The sequence below is a fragment of the Zootoca vivipara genome, chromosome 9 (assembly GCF_965207765.1).
Source record: "Zootoca vivipara chromosome 9, rZooViv2.hap1.1, whole genome shotgun sequence".
Taxonomy (NCBI): Eukaryota; Metazoa; Chordata; class Lepidosauria; order Squamata; family Lacertidae; genus Zootoca; species Zootoca vivipara.
Genome location: NC_142592.1, coordinates 7,732,117 through 7,757,336, shown reverse-complemented (window position 1 = coordinate 7,757,336; position 25,220 = coordinate 7,732,117). Strand labels below are relative to the sequence as shown.

The 25,220-nt window shown below is 43.9% G+C and overlaps 1 protein-coding gene across 2 annotated transcripts in view; it reads left to right on the top strand.

Annotated features, from left to right (window-relative positions):
- Positions 1–25,220, top strand: part of LAMB4 (laminin subunit beta 4) — a 57,350-nt gene that overhangs the window by 3,410 nt on the left and 28,720 nt on the right. For both annotated transcript variants that reach the window (XM_088676665.1, XM_035126481.3), the window contains exons 2-14: positions 117–227; positions 3,822–3,982; positions 8,285–8,417; positions 11,782–11,855; positions 14,463–14,651; positions 15,090–15,153; positions 16,107–16,321; positions 19,981–20,101; positions 20,389–20,577; positions 21,744–21,923; positions 23,413–23,522; positions 24,131–24,210; positions 24,500–24,650. In XM_088676665.1, coding sequence (XP_088532791.1) covers positions 182–227; positions 3,822–3,982; positions 8,285–8,417; positions 11,782–11,855; positions 14,463–14,651; positions 15,090–15,153; positions 16,107–16,321; positions 19,981–20,101; positions 20,389–20,577; positions 21,744–21,923; positions 23,413–23,522; positions 24,131–24,210; positions 24,500–24,650 — 1,713 coding nt within the window. In that variant the 5' untranslated portion in view covers positions 117–181. The remainder of the gene's footprint in view (positions 1–116; positions 228–3,821; positions 3,983–8,284; positions 8,418–11,781; positions 11,856–14,462; positions 14,652–15,089; positions 15,154–16,106; positions 16,322–19,980; positions 20,102–20,388; positions 20,578–21,743; positions 21,924–23,412; positions 23,523–24,130; positions 24,211–24,499; positions 24,651–25,220) is intronic.

Here is a 25,220-nt window from a genome sequence, read left to right as displayed (position 1 = left end):
GAGGGAGGCGTTCATGGTGAGTTCCGGAACCGCTTTTTCTAGAAAAGTAGCGCTGATTTTGAACACATGATGATAATGTTGGGAAGCCTTAAACATACTAACATTTTCCATTGCAGGTCCCACCACCACCGACGTTCAGGCAAAGGGGGACGTCACAAGGACAACGGTCTAGATCTGAAAGATGCCCACCAAGAAATGGCTTCCGCTGACCGTCCTTTTCAAACTCTGTAAGTTCAAGGACTTTAAATACGCTCCGTCATTTCCCCACTTATCTCTCCATTTGCAACTCCTTCGGAACATGGGTGACCAGCCCGCAGCATGGATGCCACTAACCAAGGGTGGGAGGGGCACGCATCTCACCTCCCAACGCTTGAGCCACTGCTGTTTACCAGGAAGTCACCTCCCTGCCACTTTGCCCCTGCCCCTCTCCTTCCTGGTAAGCAGCAGCCACTCAGACATTGGGAGGTCAGGTGACACCCCCTCCCCCGCCATGCTGTAACTTACTGATGGCTGCTACAACGGGCACAGAGAGCAGGGCTTTGTGGCGCAACTGAACAGGGTCAGGAGAACTCTTGGACCTGGCTATGCTGTGCTCAGACATGTGCTCTTGCCTGCCTATCCCACACTGTGTCATTGCCCGTTCCCTGACGCAGTAGCCCAGATAACCTTCATACTTTGGTCCTGTGGCACACACTTATCGAAAATGGTAATATCTACTCTCTTTGGGATCTTGCTATGTAGTTTCTTTTTGTCAATCCTCTGTTCCAGGCATGTTCAACAGGTAAATCGTGATCTACCGGTAGATCACCGGATGTCTGCGGTAGATCACTGGTAGATCATTGGCTCCCCCCAAAGAAGCTGAACAACTGTGGCTCCCCTTAAAAAAGCTCAACATTTGACCTCCTCCGCCTATCAAACTGGTTGTGGGATCCGTTTCTGTCAAGCCCTTGAGGTCTGCAGCCCAAGATTTTGGCTGCTTCTTCCAGTCTCCTCTTACCTCGTACTGCTTTCTTGGTATTCATGTCCCCTCGGCTTCCTTGCAAGTGATCCCTGGGTCTGGAAAGAGGGTCAGGCATTGCCTTCCATCAACCAAGTTCTTTGTCCTATTCTAGGGATGGGCAAATCTGTCCAGTTTTTCTCAGTTCTTCATTTCTTTTGATTTTAAACTCAGTTCTCCACATTTCCTCATCTGTTTGCTATTTAAAAGAGAGAGGAAGGAAAGAAAAAGTCATCAAGAGATTTAATCAGCATTTTAGTTCAAATGTCTCCTAAAATGCACATTTTCCTACAAAACTTTGCCTAATATGCACATTTTTTTTGCAAACCAGCTTTCCTTGATAAGATGCATCATACATTATTTTCACAAATAGATGCATTTTGTACACACTTTACCCTAGTATATGCATTTTTGTACAAATTAATTGGCCGAGGAATTGGATTGCAAAATTCAAAAGTGTGCAGATTTCAAAAGATAGTTCTGTTTTAGCTAATGTATTGTTTTGGAAGGTGCAAATTAGGTAGGTTTGCCTTGAAATGCAAGCTGCATCAAATTTCTCTCCTTGCTCTGCATAGAACTGAACCAGCTTCTATCTATCTTGCTTTATTCATCCCTTTCCATTCCACACCCTGGGTTTCATTTCTTGTTATATGTGTAGCAGAATCCTTTTTCAAATTGAATATTAATGTTTAGGTGCTGCCCTCTATATCATTTCAGTTCTGTTGCATCTATCCTCTTTGCAGTAATAATATTCTTGTGCAGTGACTACCTGCATATGGGTGGAGGAGAGTGACTTCACACTAAAAAAACTTTGCAACTACTGTATTGTGAGCCAGATGAGGCCGCCTGGCATTAAAACTGGCCTTAGATGGATAAAAAGCAGGAAAATGTATTTGACTCCCAAATAGACATGCAGTGGGAAATAGTGTTGACTTTTAGAAGTGTGTCTTGAGAAGTAAACAAAATAATTGGCAGCTTCCGTGCTTACCTCATCATAAGCGTGGAGCAGTTGTTTCTAAAACTGTATGCAAAACATCTCTAGATTTCCTTGCAGCCTGTACAAACTTCTAAGACACTCACATGCCCCATCATAACAAGCTGAGCCGAGAAGCACTAAGAAGAAGAAGTCTGTAAAGGCCCCAAACCTGTTCAGTGTTTCAGCTGAGAACATGTTTCAACAAGCAGAATCCCTGAAAAGAAAGTTAGCTCAGTGGGGGTGGGGGGATGCTCAAAGTCATTTCAGGCAAGGTCTTTGTCCAAAGCAACTAGATTCCATTTTTCTGGGCTCTCCCAACTTTGATCACTGTGTGAAAAATGTGGCTATTTATCGGGTTCAGTTAGAACTGGTTGAAGCCTTAGGAATGGTAGACTTGCCATCAAGCTGTTGTCATGCCATTTATTACATTTCACATCTCCGGAAATCTTAACGGTTGAGGTTTACTGTATTTATTTTCCTCCTCGTTGAAGATCAGAGCCCAGACTTCATTGTAGACTTCACACTGGCCATTAGCTGGGGATGTTTTGAAGTTGAAGGATAACAACATCTGAAGAGCTACAGGTTCCTCATCCCTGTCATACGTAATGATAAATCAGGCATGGGTGCAGGGGTTATTTAGAAAGATCAGAAGGCAGAGGGTACCACATACTTGCATATTTTAGCTACCTTATAGGGAAGACCATATCAGATTAATTCCATGTACATTTGTTTGTTTGTTAAAGCACATGTAAAGTACTAAACTGTGGCTTATTACCGCATTTTCCATCTATAAGACGCCCCCATGTATAAGACACCCCCCTATTTTGGGGGACTCAATTTTAAGAAAATGAGGGAAGATGGCCCAAAATTGTTGAGCTTCTCCCCCCACGCAGCTGTGGGTAGGAAACACTCCCTAGATCGTTGCGCTCCAGCCAACTGGCTGGCTGGCAGGTGTGCCGCTTCTCGCCCCATGCCACTATCTGTGTATTAGACGACCGCAGCATTTTTACATGATTTTTGGTCAAAAAACCTCGTCTAGTACACAGAAAAATACGGTATTTCTCTCCATATGAGACTGAGCTTTTGAGCTTTGTTTGGAGATTTAAAAAACATTTCCTAGTGCCCTTCACAGACTGCTGAAGGCTAAAAAAAAGCACACTAAATGTGTTTGGCACACACACACACACCGCACAAAAAGACCCCTTGAGATTTCATAGAATCATAAAGTTGGAAGGGACGCACAAGGGTAATCTAGTCAAAATGCCTGCAATGCTGGAATCTCAGCTAAAGCATCCATGACAGATTACCATTCAAACTCTGCTTAAAAACCTCCAAGGGAGGAGAGCTCACCACCTCTTGTGGGAGTCTGTTCCACTGCCGAACAGCTCTTACTGTCAGAAAGTTCTTCCTTTTCCTTTCCCTTTTCACAAAGTAATTAATAAATAAATAGATAAATAAGAATAAAATGTGTACCCCAACCCCGAGACCATAGCATTGTAACTATCCAATCTCCCAAAAATTCAACACCTCTTTGAAAGTGCTTTAAAGGTATATGCTGGGTGTGCAGAATTTGAGGCTTTCTTATTATTCCTTTGAGATTCCAACGCAGAGACCAAAGAGCTATCAGATTGATGATCTTATTTCCCATAGCCTAAAGCCATTTGCTTTGAAAGGTGGATTCTCAACAACCGCGCACAAGAAACGCCTTGATGGCTAGAGGTTGCCCGGAGAGGAAATTATCATAAAGACGTGTGCCAGCTTGGCTAGCCCTTGCCTCTGCTCCTTGCTGTCATATAAGTGGCAGCCCATATAACATTTACTATGTTTCATCTTTGTTTTTGTGGACAGGCCTGCTGACAGACTTCCTGCTCAGCCAGAATCCCTGTGGAAATGGTTTCTGTCGCCAGCCTGTCGGAGACCTGCTTGTGGGTCGTGGCGGCAGCCTAACAGCTTCATCCACATGCGGACTGTTTGAGCCTCAAAAATACTGCATTATCGGCTACCTGGAGGTGAGTTTATTTTATATATTGTTCCAACGTTTAAGCTGGAAATAGCCCTAGAGAGTCTGTAACATCCAGCCAGAGTCCTCTTCCAGTTTACGCCTTCTTTAAACCGGCTTTCTAAGAGCATGCAGCAGGGAGCTTCTTGAGTTTGGTCGGGAAAATGCTCACTGCTTCCACTAACCTGCCTGACAACTTGCCTTGTCTTGCTCAGTTTGTTTCGATGCTTTGTTGAAATCCCTATTTATTTTGCATCATTCATAAGTACGCAGTGTTGTGACCAAAAACTGCTGAAGCGGTTTGGAATACTTGCAGAGTTTTCTTCGAAGTGAAAAGCTCCATCTACAGCGCTGAACTTGCATATGCATTAGAGCTTCTGGATTATGGGTGTGGGAAACTTATAATTTCTTCTGCTAGATTAAAACCTTGTATTGATTCCCCCCCCCTTCAGCGTGGTTAAAAGAGCAAAAGAAAACAAAACATTTGGGGGAGGACTTGTGAGCTCAGGAATCAATGCTACCTGGTAAACTTTGCTAAGCAGGCATGCAGATGCTTGTCACATTACCTTTTGCTTAGAAGGAGGTAGCACGAGGTAATACCTGTCTATGCACACCTGCAAGCTGAGGGACTCCACCTTACGCAAATGCTCATTTGGTGTCTCAGTCCTATAAATAGGGCTGAAAACCTAAAAATGCAAGAGGCAGTCGCAATACGTCTCATGGCCGGGTTGTGCCTACAGCACTCGAGGCTCTGTGTTAATGTTTGTTTTCAACGCACTGAGTTTTATGTACACGCCGAATACAATAGCCCATGGGAACATATGCTGTGCACGCATATTACCTAAATTAACCTGAAAAAGGAGGCGGGGGGAAGAGCACCACTAGTTCTTTGAAGTGTGATTCCCCCCCCCCTTAAAGAGCAAACCTGTTGTTGTTGTTGTTGTTTAGTCGTTTAGTCGTGTCCAACTCTTCGTGACCCCATGGACCATAGCACGCCAGGCACTCCTGTCTTCCACTGCCTCCCGCAGTTTGGTCAAACTCATGTTGGTAGCTTCGAGAACACTGTCCAACCATCTTGTCCTCTGTCGTCCCCTTCTCCTAGTGCCCTCAATCTTTCCCAAAAGAACAAACCTACTAATGATCAATTCATTTGCTGTCAGAAAATGTGATGTCTCAAGTGCACCCATTTTAATTGATGGGCAGTTGGCTCAGAACAGAGGAAACGTCGTACTATTTCATGCTAGTATATGGAGATACTAGCGTGAGATACTAGATGTGGAGATGGCCAACAGCTTACACAGCTTTTAAAAAGGGCTAGATAAATTCGTTGCAGGTAAGACTTTCAGTGACTGTTAGTCATGGACCTTTTCTGATAGGAGCTGGAGTCTAGCAATAGCCAATGGTTCCCCATCCCTGGTTTAGACAGAAGAACTGAAACTAAAAGGGAGTGACTTCCCCAACCTTGGTTGAAGCTAAGGCTGAATTTAAATTAATCCCTGAATAAGGGCGACCAGTTGCAAAAGAGGACAAGACTCCTGCACGTTTAATATCTGTGCTGAAGCAGGAATTTAAGCAGGTGTGGGTTGCTTGCCTCTTTTGCATCTAGCCAGCCTAGGCCTGACACACACAAACTGTTGAGTACTTTGATTATATGCAAACCTTGAAATATATTCACTGGGCTCCAAAGCTCCATACAGCAGGGGTAGGGCAATTTGGCGCCCGCCAGGTTTTTTGGACTACAATTCCCATCAGCCCCAGTTAGCATGGCCAGCGGCCAGGAATGATGGGGATTGTAGTCCATGACATCTGGAGGCCACCATGTTGGCTTCCCCTGCCATAAAGGCTCCACGGACCACGCAGGATCCTATATAGTCTTTTTCCTTTAATACCGGATAATTTTCAGCGTAATCATGAAAACCACTAAATCAGAACCGTACTTGTAAATATGATATTGGTGCTTGCATGATTAAAACAATTATCTAGAAGGCATTTCGACAATCAAAGCCTAAACTTGTTAAAGAGGCTTTCGGTTCATTCATCCCTGAATAATCCATACATTTAAATTTTGCCGGTTCCGGTTTCCGCCTGCAGGAATGGCGGACCTGTTTTCCATCTCTCTGACCTTTGTAAGGAATTTGGCGGTTGCTAGGGGAGTAAATGGCAACCCCCTACCCTCTCCGGGGGTTACGGAGAGGGGCCGCTGGCCCGCGATGCCCCCAGACCCACTCCGACTGTTTTTGGAGTGGGGGGAGCTTGGGCTGAGCACTTACAAGGGCCAGGACTCCCGGACGCTAATCTGCATGGCGGGGATTTCCATGGTTAAAGAAGATAATTAGGCTTAAATCTATGGACATACTTCAGAAGGAGGGAAAGAAGCGCTGTTTACTGCTGAGAAATTTATGCTGCCGAGTGAGAGGAGTCAAAGATTGTACTGCATCTGGAAGAAGGATTGATGGGGACGGAGCGATAAGGGGAGTGAGTTTTTATTTTATTTTTTTTCTTCATATTGTTGCCTCGTACCTTCCCGGACGCGATGTCCTGGCTTGTTTGGAGTGAAAGAGAAGCAAAAGACTGTGTGAGTTGAACCTTATAACTGTTGTTACTGAGCATATTTTTTTAAAGATGTGGAGTTGCCGATGAGAAAAGCCCCCCCCTAGTCGGACGGAAGGAGTTCTGAATGCGTTCGGAGGATTTATGAGCTGTGACGCACTTTAAATTGGAGCAGCGACCTGAAGCTAAGTTCAGCTATAGGGCAAGGAGATCCATTAATTTACCAAGAGTCTATGGTTTGATGTTTGGGTCTCCTGCCTGGAAAAGCTGTAAATTCTATAATGATCGTAAATCTTCATGGCTATGAGAGAAAAGCGAAAGTGATTTGAGCTTTTTAAGATGGCGCTACTTCGAATTGCTTCAACGCAACAGGAGCTCCATTAAGAAGATTTATGGGGAGGCTGGACTGATTAACTCACACAGGAGAAAGAACATCTGTGAGACTTTGTTTGATATTTATATCAGCAGCTGGGAAACAATCGTGAAAGTGGAAAACATCTATGTGACTGTAAGGGGAAGATCTGGATTATTATGAACTTGAAGGACGATTTGAACTTTAGAAAAAAGACGGCAGTGGACAGTTGCGAGGAATTCCCAATTTCTTGAAGCATGGGAACCCAAATAAAAAATTCTTTAGATGATTTGGCATAACATTCGGTCTGATTGATATATATATGTGTATAATTTGAAATATTGAATGTGATATAATTGGTTTTAATTGGAAAATTAATAAAAATATTTAAAAAAAAAAAATAAATTTTGCCGCATCACATTAATCATCCTTGAATGCTTTTAATTTGTCATAAAGGAATTTCTTCTCTAAACTCTGTCTGACTTCAAGGCAAGTGGCTTCCTACGTGGTCCGACACTCAATCATTTGTCACCACTTTAAACTTTTAACTCTTTCCAAAAGAGAGAGAGAAATTTGAGATAAGAATAGTTGATCTTATGACATATCCTTAGTTTTCCTGTTTGGACTAGGAGCACTGAAGGTTTTTCATCCTCAGCTACAATATAGGCATCTCCCCTGCCCCTTTCCATATAACAAGTTGTAATCAGGACTCAGAGTGCCTGTCTGAGGTCAAGTAACTGAGGCTGTTGCTGTTTGCAGCCTGATCTCATCCATGCTTATGCAGAAATATTAAGCCCTATTGGTTTCAGCATACACACTTAAGTAAGTGTGCATAGGACTGTAGCTTTAAGCTCATTCAGTACTAAGCCCCATTGCATACAATGGAACTTTCCCTATGAACTCCAAGCAACAAATTTCAGTATTTCCTACACTGTTTGGCAGCAGATAAATATCCCCAGCTAAGCTACTTCCCTCTGTACAGGCCGGTGCACAGAAATCAGTACTGGAGAAAGGAGAATTAGTGAACAAGCATCGGTCTAATCTCTTATCTGAGCTTCAATGCCCCCTTCTCTCACTGCAGGGGGTGGAGGGAGTGTTGATCAGATTTATCCCTTTTTTCTAGAAGGCCGATTAGCCCCACCCACCCCAAACACTTAAAGCAACCTCTTGCCTCTGTTTGCAATCTAGGAAGCCCGCTATGTACGGTCCATCTCCCCATTCCTTGTTCCAAGGATCTCCAATGCTCAGAGATAACTTAGATGCTTCCCAATTCTCGAAATAGCATCTCATCTATGGCAGTAGTTGGTGTTGCTTGCTGTCCGATCCCGTACAGCTGTTTCAGTTGTCCACCGGGCACAAGTTACTGGTAGCCATAATAATCATTCATCTTGCCCACCCTTATTTTTCTAGGATGAGCAGAAATGTTTCACCTGTGATTCCAGATACCCGTATAATCCAGTCTTCCAGGCTGAGAGTCACTTAATTGAAAATGTTATCACAACTTTTGAGCCAGATCGAAAGAAGTGGTGGCAGTCTGAAAATGGTGAGTGACTTCTCATTCATGTTCTTTTCTTAGCCTAATTTGAATTTACTGCAACCTCCAGCTGCATTATAGAGTGGGGTTCAAAATGGGGGGGGGTTAATATTGTGAACGGGTCATTCAGATATTGCAAACAAGTAGGTCTAATTGGAAACCGGTTTTTTGAAAAACATCTCTCTTTTTTCCACAGAAAGGGTAAATCTTGATTAAAGCTGAAGGGAGGCTCCCATGTTTATGCTCAAAAGGAGTGGATATTAAAAAGAAACCTTGCATACGTGAGCATAAACTCACCATAAACACCTGGCTGGAAACAGCCAGAGGTCATTTCCAGATGACTTGTTTATGGAGCATTCATCCTGATTTGTTTGCACAAAGTTTTACAAGGAGGTTATTCTACATCAGCTGTTTATTGAGCATTGATTCTGATTTCTTTATAGATTGCAGGATGTTAAATAGTTATCCCAGGCTTCCCAGTGCATTTCCACACCACAAAAAACTCAGATTGTCGGGGAGGGGGGTGGCAGTAGGTTTGTTGTTAGGCGAGTGGCAAATCCATTTAAACTGCTCGCCCACATCATGAGAAGAGCGGCCAGAATCTCAGTGAAGCTGAACGTAGACGAATAAATGATTTATAAATGATTAAGTTAAGTTAGTTTTGAATATGCAGAAAATATAAAAAAAATAAATTTAAGGAACCGCAGAAAGAGGGGGAAGGAAGTCGAGTTTCGAAATGTTAACCATGATTGTAAAATTATTGAAATGTATAAAATTGAAAATCATATATATATATATATATATATATATATATATATATATATATGGGAGTTTATATCTGTTTGTAATGAGATTTTGAGATTATTTGATAAAACCAGCTCATAGCTTGAAAACTGATGTCAAGCAAAGCTCAACAGCATTTCTCTTCAAGAAACACATAGGAAACTAAGGCAGATTTCAGTTATCTTCAGCAGGAATTCATACCTATGAAGATGCTATCATGTTGTTCACCCATACAATAGTACACATTTAGTACACATACTAAAGAGAGGCAGTGAGGACTCAAGCAACCATTGCTTTACTGGGAATGCAAGGGTGAACCCATATTGCCTGAGGCCCAGGTACACTAACTCTGGATTCTTCCCTGTCCTGACTTGAAACGATTTGCTTTCCTTCTGGAAAAAGCAGCTTTCTCAACAGCTTTCTTGACCTAGAGCAGGGGTCGGCAAGCTAAGGCCTGGGGGCCGGATCAGGCCCAATTGCCTTCAGGATCCGGCCCGCGGACTGTCCGTGGATCGGCGTGGGGATTCTGTCCTTTCGGGCTGTGCCATTTTCCCCCCTACGCCATTTCATTTCCCCCCCTCTCCCTCACACACACACACCACAGCGGTGCCTCCTCCCTCCCTCCTCCTGGCTTCTCCCCGCCCTGCCTAGAGAGGAAGGGGGCTGGGCTGAGCTGGCTGAGCACCATTTTAAGCAGCCCCTCTCCAGAGCCAGCCCTTTCGCACTGCTCATCTTCCCTCCGCTGCCACTGCCGCTGCCGCCCTGGTGCTCCTGTGGGCCAGAGAGCGGAGCGGACGAGCTCGCTCTGCCTACCCACGAGAAGCAGCAGTGGCGGTGGTGGTGGTGGTGGTAGCCCCTGGGAAGGTAAGCGCAGCAGCTGGGGCTGGGGACTGGGGAATGAGGACTACTTGCCCCCCTCGTCTCTTCTTCCAGCCCCCCCCTGGTGCCGCTTCTCTGGCCCGCCATAAGGTCTGAGGGACAGTGGACCAGCCCGCGGCTAAAAAAAATTGCCAACCCCTGACCTAGAGTAAGCACAGGTATTGGTAAAGAAAACACACATGTGTAACATTCACTAGCAGAATGCAGTTTATAACCCCCATCTTCCCGAATCCAAGGTGCCAATTACTCATTTCCTCTGAAGAAAGAGCACGCGCCATTCACCCGCAAGCATTCTGCTAAACTTTAAAAATCACGTTAAGGTTCGGTTTTTATATGACCCTTATGGATTCATTGCTGTGCAAACAAGTGGTCTGAACAGAGCATAATATTGCATTTTTTTTTTTTTTGCATATGCGCAGATATTTAGGTAAGTTCTTGATCGAGCAGCTGTTTTTATCATTCCCAAATCCCCATCCCCAGTTTTCGGGTGGCAGGACTGAAGCAGGGCAGTTTGTTAATCCTGAGAACTCTCAGTTGTCCTGGTGGGAGAGACCGATCTTGAGATTGTTTTCAAAGAGCAGCTCAGAAGCATCAAAAACACAAGGCACTATGTTGCAGTGGCTCTGACCATAGCTGCCAAGTTCTCCCTTTTTTTTAAGGGAAATTCCCTTATGCTGAATAGGCTTCCTCGCAAGAAAAGGGAAAACTTGGCAGCTATGGCTCTGACTGTTCCTTCTAATTGTTATAGAAAGAGAGGGATTAGGAAGTTTATGCTACGGCCTATGAAAATTAGTGACTGGTGTGCTAGAAAATGTCCATCTTTGTTCCAGTTCTGTCCTGTTGGGGAAATTGCCCTTAATATGAAGTAGATCTCTAAATCCCAGTCACTATGTAACAGGAGCGCCAGCTCCAGGAGGCCAAGCCCTTTATGGCGTGCCCCCCCCATGTTTTTGGGGTCAGAGCCAGCCCTTCCCCCAATTTCAAAAAAACACAAAGTCTCCTTCTCCCTTCTCCTGCCATGGAGGGGAGGGAGGATCGGAGCAGCCTTCTGCTCATAGTGGCTTGGCTGCCATGTTTGGCTCCAGCCCCACTCCTCCCAATGTCCTGATGTCACATGTACAGTGGTACCTTGGGTTACACACACCTCAGATTACAAACACTTCAGGCTACAGACTCTGCTAACCCGGAAGTAGTACCTTGGGTTAAGAACTTGACCTCAGGATGAGAACAGTAATCACGCGGCAGGCCCCATTAGCTAAAGTGGTACCTCAGGTTAAGAACGGTTTCAGGTTAAGAACGGACCTCCGGAACGAATTAAGTTCGTAACCAGAGGTACCACTGTACAACGTCAGGCTCCCCCATCACCCTCATAAGCTGGTGCCTCTGCTGGGTTACAACAGTGGAGAGTTATTTTGCCCTCACTTCCTGCTCCTGAACTTCCCATCATAGCTGCCAAGTTTTCCCTTTTCTTGCGAGGAAGCCTATTCAGCATAATGGAATTTCCCTTAAAAAAAGGGAGAACTTTGCAGCTATGCTTCCCATATGCATCTGGTTGGTTGTGTGAAAAACAAGATTGTGGACCAAGATAGGCTTTTGGTCTGATCCAGCCGTGTTCCACCTAACGTTCTTTCATACAGTTTGCCACATCCTACACTCATCAGATAAAATAGACAATTCATACTACTTAATGCTTTTTTCCATTCTATTTCAGGTGTTGACCATGTCAGCATTAGGCTGGATTTAGAAAATCTGTTTCAGTTCAGCCACCTTATCCTGACCTTCAAGGTACCCTGCACATAACTACATAATAATATAATATTTAAATTGATTTACAGACTAGTGACTTTAATTAAACCATGTAAACTGAAAACTCCTTTGGAAAATCAAGTTGTCTGAATTGTTGACTAGGAAATGTGTCCAAGGAGTTTCACAGATGTGCAGTGTATGTTGTTGTTTAATGTGCTATATGTGTGTTGTGGCAAAAGTACTTGTGTTTAAATCCTCACCTGCCTATGAAGCTCCAGGGGTGATTTGGGGACAAATCACTATTTCTGAGCTTAGACTACCTCAGAGTGTTGTTTTAGGATAAGTATAATCCTTGCATATGCTGTCCTTTAGAGTTTAAGTAACTGTCAGATAGATGCATTGGTTATTACGTGGATTGGCTATTATTTGATAGATATTGAACTTCAAATCTTCGTACTTTGTTAATCTTAATGAGGAAGTCATCTGGAGGTTTGGGTTGAAATGTCATCAGTATGCAGATGACACTCAACTTTGCATCTGTTTTTCATCTCCTCATCCTAAAGAGGCAGTTGAACTTCTGGATTGGCGCCTTGAGGCAAGTTTGGGTTGGAAGCTGAGATTAATCCAGATAAGATGGAAGTGCTGTGGGTGGGGAAAACCCAGATGAAGGGTTGTGATGAGTATATTCCCCCAAGGATCAAATTTGCATTTTAGCAGTGCTGTTGAGCTCAAGGCTAACAGGCAACAGCAGTAGCTGGGTTGGTTTTTATCAGCTTCAGCTTCAGTGATCCACACACTAGTGATAGCCAGGCCTGACTACTACAATGTGCTCTGTGTGGGGCAGAAACTGAGACATGAAAGCTAGGAGCTAAATGGCACCTTAAACCGAGGTTGTGGGTGCAACAGCGGAATGTCTAGGTGCACTTTTTTATAAGTAGAATACAGTGCTGAAAATGAATGAACTGCAGCTAAAATATTTTGTTCATTTTCCACACAGTCTAGGCCAGTGATGGCGAATTTAGGACACGCGTGTCAGACGTGACACGCAGAGCCCTCACTGCTGGCACACACCCCATCGGCCCATTTGCGCTGTTGTTGTTGTCGTCCCCCCCCCCAATTTGTTCTCCCACTCCTCCAGCTTGTCTCCTACAGCTTTTCTCAGCTGTTGCTGGTAGCCAGAGATTGGTTTTTTAACCCTTTCTGTGCTGTTTTTTCCTGGCGCTTTGGCAGACTATGATTGGGTGTAACAGCGTTCGTTTTTTAACCCGTGCTGTGCTGGGTTTTTTGGCACTTTGGCAAACTATGTCGGTGCTGTGTGTTAGTTCCAGCAAATGTATTATTCGTCATTTATTTCTCTTCTCTTTCACCCCCCAAAAAGCGCAGCAGCTTTGGGGCACCCCCCAAAAGCAACTTTTGCACCCCCCAAAAAAACCTCCAAAACTTTGGTTAGCAGCTCCCCCCAAAAAGCTCAACAATTCTGGGCACTTTGTGATAAATAAGCGGTTTTTGGTTTGGTTAAATAATTAGTTTTTGGTTTATTAAATACAGTTATATATTACAATTATACATTTTTGTTATTTAAACTATAAATATCGCAAAATTATGGTTTTTTTCTTGAAGTGACACACCACCCGAGTTATGCTCGGTTTTTTGGCGAATTTTGACACACCAAGCTCAAAAGGTTGCATATTGAAATTGCATATCGTTCTACTTATGAGTGTTTGTTGAACTAATTTGGCTGATGAAGAATTCAACAAAACAGTAGTTGCTATCTGGAAACACTGTTCTGCAGAGTTCAGAGTTGGACATCAATATTGGACATTGCCAATTACAAAGCTTCACAGCTTGTTCTCTACCGGGTAAATCCGGCATCGCAATTCAGAGACTTTTAGAGATTTTAGTTTGTTAATCTTCATGTTTTGCATTATTCAACAAAGAAAATTATTCAACATTATTCAACAGAGAATCCGGCATCGCGATTCAGATACTTTCAGAGATTTTAGTTTGTTAATCTTCATGTTTTGCAGTACTGTATTCAACAAAGAAAATTAGGCTGACAGGCACATGAAATAGGGCCTTTTTCTGGTGAAACCAGAGAAGCCCATCCCTCAATCCTTACAAGTATTGTGAAGACACAACTTCTTCTCATGGCATTCAGTGGTGAACTGTAACCTGAGATGTCGAAATGGTGTTGTGATCTTGTTTTGTATGTTTAAATTATGCTGGACTATTCCCCCCCTTTGCTGGCTTTTATTGGTATTACAAAATAGATGTTTTAAGTGGCTTTGAATTCTGTTTTTATTGGTTATGTTTTGATGTGTATTTTGTAACACAGTTTTCTGAAGAATGTTTATTGAGAAGCAGGTAATGCTAAACAAAGAAACAAATGAAATCCCTGATGAGTTCCAACCATGGGCAGTCTATGTCAAGCCAGTCATGTGCATCCACTGATAAGCATATATTATTATTATTATTATTATTATTATTATTATTATTATTATTATTATTGTATGCCATTGTAAATGCTCGAGAAACATTTGTAGTGGCGTGTCAAAATCTAAATCCTGCCCAAGACAAGCTTACCATAAATGAGGACACATCTGGGAGTCCACAGATTGATCTGAATGACGTTCTCTTTCTTTGCAGACATTTCGACCTGCAGCAATGTTGGTGGAGCGCTCCACAGATTATGGTCAAACCTGGAAAGTATTTCGATATTTTGCGCAAAACTGTGCTACTTCTTTCCCCGATATTCCTTCGAGGCCAGCCACAACTGTTGGAGATGTCGTTTGTGACTCAAGATATTCAGATATTGAGCCCTCCACTGAAGGGGAGGTATGCCTGTTCTTTGAGTTCATTTCATCGTAAGGATTTAGTCTTATTGTTTATTTAGGCTTCAGTGTGATGCATTTCTTATGTAAGAACATACAGTGGTGCCTCGCTTAATGAATGCCCTGCTTAACGAAATTTCCGCTTAACGAAAGGATTTTTCGAGCGGAGGTTGCCTCGCTAGACGAATGCGTTTTACGAAAAATTCGTCTAGCGAATTGCGGTTTCCCATAGGAATGCATTGAAATTCAATTAATGCGTTCCTATGGGCAAAAAAAATTCAAAAAAAATTCAATGCATTCCTATGGGATTCGCTAGACGAATTTTTCGCTATAAGAAAAGACCCGTGGAACGAATTAATTTTGTCTAGCGAGGCACCACTGTATTCCAGTTAAGTCATTTACTTTTACAACGGCAGTATAAATCTTCATTGCATTTCTACAGGTTGTTTTTAAAGCTCTGGATCCCAGCTTTGAAATAGAAGATCCCTACGCCCCCTACATCCAAGGTAGTTTGGAGTTTCATAATGCCTTTAAAAATTCTTTTGCGTTGATACAAAATACTAATGCAGAAATAGCCAAGATCCAGCTATTGATGGTCTCGAGCTCTGATCTTCCCTGACCGCTGGCTAGGCTGCCTGGGGCTGATAGGAGTTGGAGTTCAACAACATCTGGAAGCTACCACCTTGGCTACCCCTAAATGTATACTATCATGGCAGTCTGCTGCCTGCAGTGAAAATTGGCATGTTTACATCTATGGTAAAGCTAATATACAGTACTTGGGTATTTTAAGTGGAAAGGGCCAAAGCTCAGTAGCAAAGGATGCTTTACACTGGGCGTGATGAACCTAAACTACAATTCCCATCATCCATGGCTATTGGTCATGCTTGCTGTGGCTGATGGGAGTTGTAGTTCAGCGACAAGAGGGCCAAATTTTCCCTACACCTGCTTTACACATAGAAAGTACCAAGTTGAATTTTGTGATGGAGCAAGGTAGAGAGGGTGGAGAAGACTCTGGAGGGCCATGGCCATCTGAAGTATTCAATCTTAGGCATGGTGGGGACAAATGTCTGACTTGATATATAAGGCAGCATTGTATGTTCATATTGTTAGCAAATCACCTAAATAAAACAGACAGTTCAGAGAGAAAGGGGGGGAACCCACTTTACTGCGCAAAACTGAATAAAAACGGCGTAGAACTTGAGGAGAAAGAAGCAAAGAGGTTTTGCCTTTCTCAGTTCAGACCTTGTACATAGCGGGGAGACATCCAATCAGAACATGTGCTAGCTCAGCAAAGATCATGCCACTCCACCTGGTTGCTAAGCAACACCTCTGCCTCCACCATTTAAGAACAGAATTAACCCTTAAGTCATACCCTGAATGATCTCTGTTGCTGCGCTTGAATTGCATCAACTCAATGTTGAGGTCAATTAACCAATTATTTATTGTCCCTTGCTCACAGAGCTCACTACCTTAACAAATCTGAGAATAAACTTTACTAAGCTTCACACGCTTGGCGATACTTTACTCGGACAAAAGCGGCGTGATCCTCTGGAAAAATACTACTATGCGCTTTACGAGATGATTGTTCGCGGAAGCTGTTTTTGCAATGGTCATGCCAGCTATTGTGGGCCTGTGCAAAATCTGAGGGGTGATGTTTTCCATGAGCCTGGAATGGTACGTCACAAATCTTCTAATTCTTGATACTTTATTAGAGGCAAAAAGAATCCAGCTTCTGTAAGGTACTGCAGCGATATTCCTAAGAGTAATTAGATCACATTTGGCTAATAGCAGGAAAATGCCACAGCTGTAATTATGCGGATATAATTCAGTTAATAGCCAGTGCTGTGTGTACACTTGAATTGTTTCTCTATAGATAAATGCAATAATTCTTAACTTGCCTAGAGTAGCTTGTATAAGAAAGAAAGAGAGAGGGAAGTGACCAATGATTGAAAAATGTAAAAATTATTCCTCTACAAATGCAACCTGCAGCAAAATGTTCTTGTGGGAAATGCCCCTATTCATGGTGCCAGCCAGTCACTAATGCCCTCTCCCAACATATTCCATTCCATTTATTATGTTTTTCTGTTCGCTTCTCTAACACTGTCACTAAAAGTAAGATTGTGTCTGCACTGTTCCTTTGAAGCACATTGAAAGCCTATTTCTCTACTCCCCCACCCCCCGCCAAATTCTGAACACTATAATTTTACCCCTCACAGTTCCAGTCCCAGCATCCCAGAAAAAAACTACAGTGCTTTGTATTGTACAGGGAGAAAATGGTGCTTTGTATGTGGTTTAAAAGTATGGCATGTATGCAGCCTAAATTGGCATTCTGTGGGCCCCAGTCATGCTTGCTTTTTATTGGACTGTTTTGGGGTCATCCCCCAACACCACCATTTTGTACTTCTGCAAACCTCGGGGGGCGGGTTCTCCAACCTTGCTGATAATGACCCTTTTTTGTATGTGTTGATGGTCAGATCAGATCAGAAGAATCTTTATTTGCATCAGCCACTAGCCATAGCAATAAAATAATATAAAATGTACTGAAGATAGAGGTAGAAACTTAACTATACAAAATACATTTTGGAGGTTTACATCAATAAGGTGAGAAGTTCCCCTTTTAATCCAATTAGCTGCCAGAACTTGAGAGCTGACTGTGATCCAGCAGAGATCTTGGAATTCCCCAATTATGATGCATCCTATGTGAGTGTAGATTGGGCTGATTACCTTAGGAAGAAGTCGCTTTTATAAAAAAAAGACAATAAAGATTTGGGTAAGAAGCATTTGCGTGTAAGCAGTGAACAGTATGTGACAAATGTAATCCACGAGGTTCCTCACCCTGGGAAACCTTCCATTTTTGTGGGTGAGAAAAATTGGCACAAATCCTTGTGGACGTCTAAGAGCACTGCTGCTAAATTGCCAAGATCATGTCGCTTGGATAGATGTCTCTTGCTCAGAAGGTGTGTTGTGCGAAAGTAGAACACTTCTGCTGAAGCCTGTCCCATATCTTTGAGATCTTCTTGGGAGGTCTTTCTCCCAGTCCCATCACCTTCAGTTGCATAGCTGCCAAGTCTCCCATATTCCCCGGGAAATCCCAGTTTTTCCAGCTGTCCCCAGCCGAAAAAACGGATTTTTTTTGTTTTTCCCTGGTTTAGTCTGGTGCGGCGGCCATTTTGGAACTGGGCAGAGCATGCTCATAAGTGACTTTTGATACTGTTTTGCCCAGTTCCAAAATGACTTCTGGTGTGGCAGCCATTTTGGAACAGGGCAGAGCAGCATCAAAAGTAGCTTCTGAGCATGCTCCGCCCAGTTCCAAAATGGCGGCAGCGCTACTTCTGGTCTGCTACTTCCGGTCCAGTCCCTTATTTCTCAGGCCGGAACTTGGCAGCTATGTTCAGTTGCTGCTCCCAGAATTGGGGAATTCCTTTCACAGGAGGCTGGGCTCTCCATTTTCCTTTTGCAGGCATGCAAAGGCAGGATTTTTGCCACTAACTGACCGTTGTGGCAGGGCCTTCAGAGAGCGGGTGTTGTACTTCTGTGTGCTCGCATATGCTTTTAAATGGTTTTAAGTGTTGTTTTTGTTGAAACGTTGAGGAAAGTAGGAGAGGATATATTGGTTACTGTAAATATTATCCCTCCTCACTCACGCTAGTGAGCAAGCAGCAGAACACATTCCCTTGCAGATTGCTGGAAACAAGTTGATGGATTCGTTAGAATCATTTAAGTTGAGCAATCCAGTCTTCAGGTAGGTAGCCGTGTTGGTCTGAGTCGAAGCAAAATAAAAAAATTCCTTCTAAGTTTTTATTTTGGTATGAGCTTTCGTGTGCATGCACACTTCGTCAGATACATTGAAACAGAATCCACCAAACCCTTATGTATATTCAGAGGGTGGGGGTGACGGGAATGGGTGATGGGCTGATGGGAGTGGTAAACCTGTAGATGGCTGTTAACGACAGCCTTCACTGTCAGGAGTGACAGTCTTCAGTTCACAGTAGTTTCCCGAAGGTAGGCTTTATCCTGTGGTTACAATTACGTTTGTAGAGAAAAGAAGTCTGAGCTAGGCCTCAGAGTTTCAACCTTGTGGCTTCTATTCTCCGTAAGCTGAAAAAAGGAAGATGGCTGCGTGACTAGCCCTTTTATAGTGTCTGTTAGTATCATGCCCATCTACCTGGTCACACATGGGGAGGATGCTCCAGAGCAGGTATGACAGGAAGTCCTCCCTGCCTGGAGCAACATTTCCTCGTGTGTCCACTCTAGGCAACAGGAAATGTTGTATTTGACTGCTTCAGTGATGATGCATCCCACAGTTTTTAAGAGAGTTACTTATTTATTTCTTTATATTTATCGTGTGTGTTTTAGTTGCTGTGAGCTGCCTTGGGAGCTGCACTAGGGGGAAAAGGTCTTCTATTAAACAAATTAATAAAACCTCATATTTTTCCGGCTTTTTCCTTCCTTCTCCCCCCACTACTATAAAATGTGCTTTCCTGTATTAGGCTGCAAGCACAAGTACAATGAGAAGCTGCAGTGGTATCACTCAGCCTGGCTTCCTGTCATCACTGGGGCTGCAATCCTGTACCCACTTTTGTGGGGGTAAGCCCCATTAAACTCCTTGGGGGTTACTTCTGAAGAAGACATGTATCTGTTTGCCCTGTGAGCCTCTGAGCAACATGTGACCCATTAGGTGCTCACTTCTTATCCTTTCCCAGACTGTGCGCAGGGCTCTCCACCCTCATTTGACTACTGGTAATACAGTGATACCTCTACTTACAAATAACTCTACTTACGAATTTTTCTACTTACAAATGGAGCTCCGTCCGCCATCTTGGATGCGGTTTAGATAGGATTTTTTCTACTTACGAATTTTTAGATAGGGTTGCTTCGACTTACGAATTTTTTCTCCCAATGCATTCCTATGGGATTCGACTTACAATTTTTTCGACTTGCAAATGTGTGTTCGGAATGCATTAAATTCGTACGTAGAGGTACCACTGTATATATTTTACAAGCTAGATTTTTAAAAAATAATAATAATAAGTGATACAAGTGTGTGCACAAGTGTGCACTTACAGTAATATATGATCACTCTTAGAATCATAGAGTTGGAAGGGACCCTGAGGATCATCTAGTCCAACCCCCTGCAATGCAGGCACATGCAGCTGTCCCATTCGGGGATCGAACCTGCAACCTTGGTTTCTCAGCACCATGCTCTAACCAACTGAGCTATGCACACCCAGTTAATTTCTGCAGGACATGGACGAGAGACATTTCTGTTGAATCACATCCCAGAAAAGAAAAGCACGGATGATAACTCCGTGTTTTAAATTTGTTGTTGACAGGTCCATGGGAGCTGCCTCTGCGAGCACAACACAGATGGCTTATCCTGTGAGAGGTGCAAAGATTTCTACAATGATGCTCCCTGGAGGCCAGCAGAAGGGTCGCAGGAAAACGCTTGCCAAAGTACCTCCAAGTGATTTACTTCGTTGTTATCAGTCTTGTGAATAGCATTTGGCCATCGCCGTGCGGTGCTTTGAAGTGCTTTGCATTCATAGGCTGAACTCTCTGTTGAAAGTGCCTTTCCTCTTAAGAGCTATCCACGGTTCCTCGTGCAAAGTTATTGAAGCTACAGTAGAATTCAGAGTCTGTTTTTAGTATACGTACTTGGATGAACGTACTGTTAAGGGATTGGGTTCGCGGTGTCCCTGTTCCTGTCTACATCATACCTCTGTTTTTGTCTTCTGTTTCAGAGTGTGAGTGCAATGGTCATTCTGAAAAATGCCACTTTGATATGGCTGTGTACCTTTCTAATAACCGCATCAGTGGTGGGGTATGCGAAGCTTGTCAGCATAATACCATGGGGCACCACTGTGATCGCTGCAAGCTTTTCTTTTATCAAGACCCACAGAGGACAATTTCGGACCCTCATGCATGTATCCGTAAGTGTGCAACCTTTCCTAGTTGATGACCCCTAGAGCTGGATCCAGGCCTCAGTTAGTCGAATGGCATTCCCACTGAAAGCAACGATTTGCTCCTCCCATTGATCTCAATGGGATCTAAATTCAGTTTGCAGAGTCTGGACCCAACTCATGGTATTTGCTTACAAATCAAGTATTTCGTATCGGTGATCCAAGATGCTAAGCAACAGTGGCCCAGACCAGCAAGTTGTATACGATGGGCAGGAGTTGATTTAGAAAATGTGGAAAATCTGAACTGCATTAGGAATGATCAGGCATATATGCAATGGGAAACACCTCTGCTCTTAAAGACCTTTTAAGATGCAGAGTACCAAAAAAATGAGTTCTGGGAGAAAGACATAGGACAACATCCCCTCTAGCCATGAGCGCCCAACGCAGGTGGAAAAATTCAAGAGTGGGGCATGGCTCCATCATAACACAGCTTCTTCTACTTGCCCCATATTCTAGTGCCGCTTCTGCAGTAGAGAGCCCTTTCTGCCATTTGTGTTATGAAGCGTTGCAATCTTCCAGAGTTCTTCATTTCACATGGATCCTTCACAAATAGAAAAGGCTCCCCGCTACAGCACACAGATAAACTGGAAGGAGCTGTGCGATGGAAGAAGCTAAGGATGCATTCCCACCCCATCTCTGTACTTATATTGCTCCTTTGTGGCTGTATTACCTGAATAGGGCCCCTCTTTTCTTAAGAGAACAAAGTAGGCCCTAATGCACCCCTCTTTAGAAAAGGGAGAAAGTATTGCCTCTATGCACTGCCCTACCATGTTTTTCATTCCACACTCGATCTTTTTTTTCTGGCAAATTATCCCTGTTTCATCATATTCATCCCGTTTTGGATTTGGAGGTCTGACTCCACAGAAGTATAAAAATGTGTACAACTTGCACTCCTCACAATTGTGCCGCTTCATATTCTCTTACAGTCAAGGAGTCGACTGCTCTATCATATTAGTTTCAGAGCCTTTCCCTAAGCAAGCATATATTAAATTTGAGCTTTTCACTAAAAGGGTGTAGGGGTAAGTTTAGCTGTATCAAAGCTGACTATTGCAATACTCGCTAACATTTCCAGCCTGTGAATGCTGCCATTTAACTGCTTTCCACTTACATCTGTGACTGCCTATCTATGTCCATAGCTTGTGAATGTGACCCTGAAGGTACATTGTACAGTGGGCTGTGCGAGGATCGTACAGACCCATTTCTTGGAACCATTGCCAGCCGATGCCACTGCAAGGAAAACGTTGAAGGAGTTCATTGTGACAAGTGCAAGCCAAACTACTATGGGCTGAGTGGAAGTGATCCTCTTGGCTGTCAGCGTATGTTTTTCTTTCTTTCTTTCTCTCCCCCCCCCCATTAAAGGCTTTGATTATCAGAACACACCTGCCTTAAAACTGTGGCTCAGTCTGTACGTCACATTAAACCATAGTTTGAAATAAACCTTAGTTCAAGGTGTTGGCAAACGCAAGCATGCTGGTGAACACTGCTCTAGAGTTCCCGTGGTACTCCTCCCCTGCTCCTGCAGGAGAAACTGCAAGCCCAGGTCAAGGCAATACAAAAAGCCAGACTCTTGCTTGTTTCACTGTGGTGTTGCAGGCAAAGAGAAGGAGCACACTAGTATGCAGCTCATTCGCACTGAACTATGGCTTGCTGCAAACTATGGTTTAACCAGGCCACAGTGACTTCATTGGCTCAATACTGCAACCAAGGGATTGTAGAACTCCCCCCCCTCCCCGTCCTTAAAGCAAAAGCTGTATTATAAAACTCAGAGGAAATTAAGGGAGGAAATGATCTTTTACATCCCCTACGGTAGCTGTGCATATTACCCTAGCTGCCATTTGCAAAAGTGTCATGAATAGCCACAGGAAATACATAGCAAATAGAAGTCCACTGTATTCCATGGCTTTTTCAAAACGATATATTGTTATGTACACCCATTTCTTGAGATCAGGTGTCCTGCCAGCACATCCCTTGGGATTTCTGTCCTTGGAATGAAGGTCACTGGAGGCAGACAGTGTTTGGAGGACTCCCTGGTCCTGAATGGGGTAACTGTGCCCCTGAAGGACCAGGTGTGCAGCCTGGGAGTCATTTTGGACTCACAGCTGTCCATGGAGACACAGGTCAATTTTGTGTCCAGGGCAGCTGTCTATCAGCTCCATCTGGTACGCTGGCTGAGACCCTACCTGCCTGCAGACTGCCTCGCAAGAGTGGTGCATGCTCTGGTTATCTCTCACTTGAATTACTGCAATGCGCTCTATGTGGGGCTACCTTTGAAGGTGACCCGGAAACCCGAGCACAATTCAAAGTGTTGGTGCTGACCTTTAAAGCTCTAAACGGCCTCGGTCCAGTATACCTGAAGGAGCGTCTCCACCCCCATCGTTCTGCCCGGACACTGAGGTCCAGCGCCGAGGGCCTTCTGGCGGTTCCCTCACTGCGAGAAGCAAAGCTACAGGGAACAGGCAGAGGGCCTTCTTGGTAGTGGCACCCGCCCTGTGGAACACCCTCCCATCAGAGGTCAGAGAGATAAACAACTACCTGACATTTAGAAAATACCTAAAAGCAGCCCTGTTTAGGGAAGTTAATAATCTGTGATATTTGATGTATTTTAATGTTTGTTGGAAGCCGCCCAGAGTGGCAGGGGAAGCCCAGCCAGATGGGCGGGGTATAAATAATAAATAATTATTATAATTATTATAAATTATTATTATTATTTTCCGCCTTAGAAGGTTTATTTCTACTGAGGGCTCATCCCCGCTGCATGTGAAGCGAGCCTCACGGAGATGGCGATTGTGCTTTGTGTCCTTTCAGCCTGCAACTGCAACCCTTCAGGAAGCTTGTCTTTCTCTGCTTGCAACCCAGTGACTGGAGAGTGTCTGTGCCAGCGGTTTGCCAGTGGGCGACATTGCGAGGAATGCCCTGTAGGTACCTGCGAGATTTTCAGAGACAGATACTGCAGTATTATGTGTTGACAAAGGTTCCTGTGGGTTTGTCTTTTGCCTTTTGAGAAATCTCTTCTGCTGTGGAAGTGATGAAGCAAAGGTCAAAGTGGCAATCCGTGGTATTCATCTGAGAATTCTTTGTCTTTTACAAATTGCTAAGGAAACAGGGATCAGAGTTAGTGTACTGCCATAGAGGGAAACGAAGAAACGTGGTTTGCTGCTAGGTTATGGGTTTTGGACATGCCACTTTTGGAGAGGGTGGGAGTCTGTTCTAGGACTGAAAGCCGGGAAATTCAACCCAGCAAGTGCCGCTCACCTGCACGCCTTTCCATGTTAATCTGTTCATACGCTCAATGTTCCTTAGCAGGTGTGGGGGACCTATGACTCTCCAGATATTGCTGGACTTCATTTTCCATCTTCTAGCCCTATTGGCCATACTGGCTGGAGATCATGGAAGCTGGAGCCTAATGAGATCCGAAGGGCCACAGGTTCTCCACCCCTGGAGAATGGAATCAAAAGGTTCAGTAAGTAAAACGGTTTTTAATGTCAAATGGGGTTAACTGGTTTCCCTTTTTATTTTACTACAGCAAGGATACTGGGGCCTTGGGAGCAATCTACACGGATGTTCTCCCTGTGGCTGTGACATTGGTGGTGCCCACAATAACTTGTAAGTCTATGATTTCCCGTTTCAAATGTCTTATTTAACATCTAAGAAACGTTGTACCACAAACTCCCACTGAAAGTGGTGCAGATTCTTGCCCTTCTTTCCCTTTGCCATTAGAGTCATTGGAAATTGCAAGAGTGAATTTATGGATTAGAAGATTCAAGCAGGGACTCCTCTGCTAATATAGGGCAATAATAATACAAACATAAAGAAAGAATGTATTGTGATGTATAGCATTTGTCCATGGTTGTGCAGATTTTGTACTGTTTCGCCTTCCTCTCTTTTCTGCTAGGTGCACACCTACTAATGGCCAGTGTGAGTGCCTTCCGAACATTGTGGGCCGTCAGTGTTCTGAGCCAGCCCCAGGCCACTTCTTCTTACCTTTGGACTATTATATATATGAAGCAGAAGACTCGATGCCACTCCCAGGATCTTCACCTTTGGTATTTTAATTGGCATTACTTCCCATATTCATATTCATAGGGGACGCGGGTGACGCTGTGGTCTAAACCACTGAGCCGCTTGGGCTTGCCGATCAGAAGGTCGGCGGTTCGAATCCCCGCGACGGGGTGAGCTCCTGTTGCTCAGTCCCAGCTCCTGCCAACCTAGCAGTTCGAAAGCACACCAAAAAAGTGCAAGTAGATAAATAGGTACCGCTCTGGCGGGAAGGTAAACGGTGTTTCCGTGCGCTGCCCTGGTTTTGCTGTTCCGTTGCGCCAGAAGCAGCATAGTCATGCTGGCCACGTGTCCCAGAAACAATGTCTGCGGACAAACGCCGGCTCCCTCAGCCTGTAAAGTGAGATGAGCGTCGCAACCCCAGAGACGTTTGCGACTGGACTTAACTGTCAGGGGTCCTTTACCTTTACCTTTCCCATATTCAAAGTGCAGTTGTGGTAATATAGATCAAAACTAAAGAGGGGATTCAGAGCAGAACCAGAAGTGAGAGGGGAAGAATGAAAGACACTGATTGAATGGCAGTATATTTTAATTTATGTTATTTACAATATTTATAG